Here is a 3925-nt window from a genome sequence, read left to right as displayed (position 1 = left end):
TTAAAAAGATAGCAAAGATAATATATAACCTCTTATAAACAGAATCACTATCCTCCAGCTTAACAGTGAGCACTCGTGCAACACAGATGGTGAGCTGTTATGGTAGTGAGCAACCCAAACCTCACTATGATGGAGGTAGTGTACTAAGGTAGATTTATTGGCATATTATGTCAAATGGTTGCTTTTACGCTAGTTCCATGGAATAGATCTGACAATTATGATATAGAAGAAAACATTCTGAAATGAAGTAATAGATTACATGAGGTAGGTGATCGCACACTCAGATACTAACTCCTGGAAAATTGGATTTATTCTAACTAATAGAAGAAACGTTAAACTACGAGGAACCAGCTGGTAATTCTAAACGATCTCCTTTGACTCATTTATGTAACTCTAAACTAACCCACTAAAATAAATAGCACCTGGTAATCTAGACAGATATAGGTGTGAAAAATTCCCAACGGTATAGCAATAATAAGCTTTATATAAAATTAAAATACCTCAGATTGATGTTCTAAAATTCTTTAAACAAACTTCAATAGTATACATATATTTTTGAATATTATACTGTCATTGAAATATATTCAGATCATGGCTACTAATAAATTATAGGGAAAACATAAATGTAATATAGGTTTGTTATACTGGCACTAAATAAATAATGAGGAAAAAATAAAATAAACCAAGCAAGAACTAATCATAAAAATAATAAAATTAAGCCAAATACATTTGATATCATAATAGAATATTGACAAAAATGTTTAGATTTACTAGTTAACTTAATGTTAAAAAGTTAACTTTTTCACTAAATTCTAGCAAACATGCACAATTCTTTATTTAACTTATTAAAATAAAACAAGAAAAATGATATACCCTTGGCTTTTTTGGATACTGAGCTCGCTTGATTTTATTTATGAATTGCTCCATAAACCTCAGAAAATTATCAGTTAGACTAGACCTTTCTTCATTTGTGAACGGTGTATAGATATCACAATGTTCAGCTCCTTCAAGAATTTTTTTCGTTACAGCTTGACACAAGGGGATCAAATATACACGGAACCTCCAATACTTAAGGGTCTAAATAAGAAATATTTTAATATAGTAAAATAAATAGATAATTATTAAAAATAATTTAGCATTATTTTTTTCATAAAAAAAAAAAAAAAAATGGATACAAACCTCTACAAGTGCAAAATCGGTATCTCCTCGAGTACAAATGTAGTTATCTATATAATTCCAATTGAAATTTTCCAGCTTTTCAGTTGTAAATGAAATCCATGATACATCATAAGTTGTGTGATCAGGAGCTTGAAATCGATAGCGATAATGAAAATCAAAAGGGGGATAAGGATGTCTGAAATTAAAAATACTTATATTATATTTTGGGTATTATAATTTACTTATAAATAAAAAATTGTAAGACTAAATTATAATAGTGTTATAATTTAATATAAGTTATAAGTTAAATCCTTTTAAGATTAAGAAAAAAACTCTAAGTATCTAATTCACTAAATTTTAAAGCATCTAGACAAATCCATAAATGTGCATCCTTATTCATCAGTTTAACAATGGCCTTCATTTCCTATAGGGTGTTTATACTGCTGCCTCATTAATATTCTATAAACCATGATTACGGTCCGTACTAGGATATGCCCAACCGAACATAACCTTGATGTTACTCACTATGTCAGCCTCTTAAAGAGGACCTTTAGCTCTCTGTTCATTCTTTGTTTCAATCTTTGACTATCCAGAGTGGATCCATATATTTTTCAGAATACTTTCCCTTTAAAGCATTGAAAGGTAAACTCATCAGTTTTTTCTTGACGTCCAACATCATGAGCCATATATTAAGACAGGTCATGCAAATGTTTTGTATATAAGTATTTTTAAAGATCGAGATCCTCTCCTACTCTTAACCCACAGTATGACAGATATTTATTTGTTATTTGTTATGCACAGTTTGCATTTTTGCAGTTTTCATATACACAAATAAATTAGTACATCGACTGAAAGTGTGTGAGATTGCTGAAGCTGTAGGGATGTCATCTGAATGGGTATATCACATTTTAACCGAAGAATTGGGAATGAAAAAATTATTCGCAAGATGGGTATCATGGCTCTTGACATTGGACTATAAATGCACCAGATCGGAAATGTCCAAACAAAATCTGGCCCATTTTCTGCGCAACCAACAAGTTTTTTGCACCGGTTTGTGACTACAGATGAAACTTGGGTCCACTATTATACCTCAGAGACAAAACAGCAGTCAAAGCAGTGAAAACATGCTGAGTCACCACCACCAAAGAAAGCAAAGGCAACTGACAGCCAAATAGGAGAGGTATTTTGCAGGCCTGAAGGAATCTCATTTTCAAGATGAGATCAAGGCATTGGAACATCGCTGCATCCATTAGTCTATGGGTAGACTATGTTGAAAAATAAAAGCAGTTCCGCCGAGGTAAGACTTCTTTCTAGTACATTTCGAGAACTTTTCAAGCCAACCTCCTAGTTTAGATGCGAAAATCTCTTAAGATCTTTTCCAAAACAACATTAAACATTTGGCAGACCAGTCCAGAACCTTATCAAAGACCATTGGCAGTTTTGTGGAATCTTCAGTTCCAGCAGTGCTACCCTATTAATACAGTCACACGCTGCCTTATCATCATATTAGAAGTGGAGCTTTATATCATATTCACACTTTTTCCAGCACATAACTGAGGGTAAATATTAGATCACCAGATTAATTAATTTAGAAGCCAGGTAATTACCAAACATTTTTTCAGTACATGGTGGCAGTCTTTTACACTTCTGACTTTTTTGTCAACATATTCAAACATCAAGTCTTTCCAATCCAAAATCTGGAAAAATATAGTCAGTGCTCGACATGATTTTTATAACTTGCATCCTTGAACTGTGATCTTCCAAATTTGATTAGATAGATTAATTATTAATCTATTATAATTACCAGCCGGCTAGACTGCCTAATGGCCTCATGTGTAATCGCAGCTTAACCCACTCATGTCAATAATCCTTCACGGTTGTAAGAGGATTATAAATAAATTTAACAATATAAGTTCTGGCAACTTCCAATATGCTAGAGAACCCAGGAGCCATCTTTTCCTCCTAATTCAATCTTTGCTAGCTAGAACATTGAAATACAGGAGACCCTACCTAGTTCTGGAATCTGGTTAGAGTATACATACTATCTTTGACTTTTATATATATATATATAAATCATACATTCCATTTTGTATGAACTATATGAATGTATTTCATTTTTTATTTTATATAAATTGAAATATTTATTTATGATAAGAACAAAAATTCACAATGACATACAATGAATAAAATATAGCCTTATTCATGGCTTGATTCAGGTTTAGGTATCAAGATATATTATGGTACATGATTAACAACTTATAAAAATTACCTAGGACGGTATCGAGTAACTCTAATTTCAGAACCAGATAAAGCCAGTCGATGAAACACTCTTCCAATACTCAACTTGTACTCTGTGATATTTCCTTGTTCTTGCTGACCCCTAGGAGCAATCACAAGACTTCCAGTTGTGCTTAAGCTAGGAGTTTGACCGCTATACTCTTCAATTATAATTTGGAAACCCTTAAAAGAGAAATTAATAAAATTGGAATAACTTGAAAATTTGATTATGACTTCACAAAACTCAAAAAAGATAAAATCAAGGTCAGAATTTGAGCATTATATTCTTCAATAATAATTTAGAAACCCTTAAAAACAAAACTAGTAAAATGAAAATATCATAAAATTTTTATTATCATGATTTAACACTTCACATGTCTTCTACAGGGATCCGTGTATCATGGGCATGGTGCCCACTACAAAAATAATATACAAAAATCTACACAAAATGCAGTTCAAAGAAATGTAAATAAAGATCAATAAATTTGAA

At 31.6% G+C, this 3925-nt stretch overlaps 1 protein-coding gene across 1 annotated transcript; it reads right to left on the bottom strand.

The window, feature by feature from the left end:
* Positions 1-873: 873 nt before the first annotated feature.
* Positions 874-3618, bottom strand: LOC136795692 (GATOR complex protein Iml1-like; the record flags this gene model as incomplete). The annotated part of the gene is given in 3 exon segments (XM_067047149.1): positions 874-1077; positions 1180-1354; positions 3428-3618. Coding segments are annotated over 3 exon segments (570 nt in total), but the record flags the coding sequence as incomplete, so codon positions are not given.
* Between the last annotated feature and the right edge of the window lie 307 nt (positions 3619-3925).

Source organism: Halyomorpha halys, unplaced genomic scaffold (assembly GCF_000696795.3).
Source record: "Halyomorpha halys isolate HHAL.00 unplaced genomic scaffold, Hhal_1.1 Scaffold9311.1, whole genome shotgun sequence".
NCBI lineage: Eukaryota > Metazoa > Arthropoda > Insecta > Hemiptera > Pentatomidae > Halyomorpha > Halyomorpha halys.
This window is presented reverse-complemented; position numbering and strand designations above follow the sequence as displayed.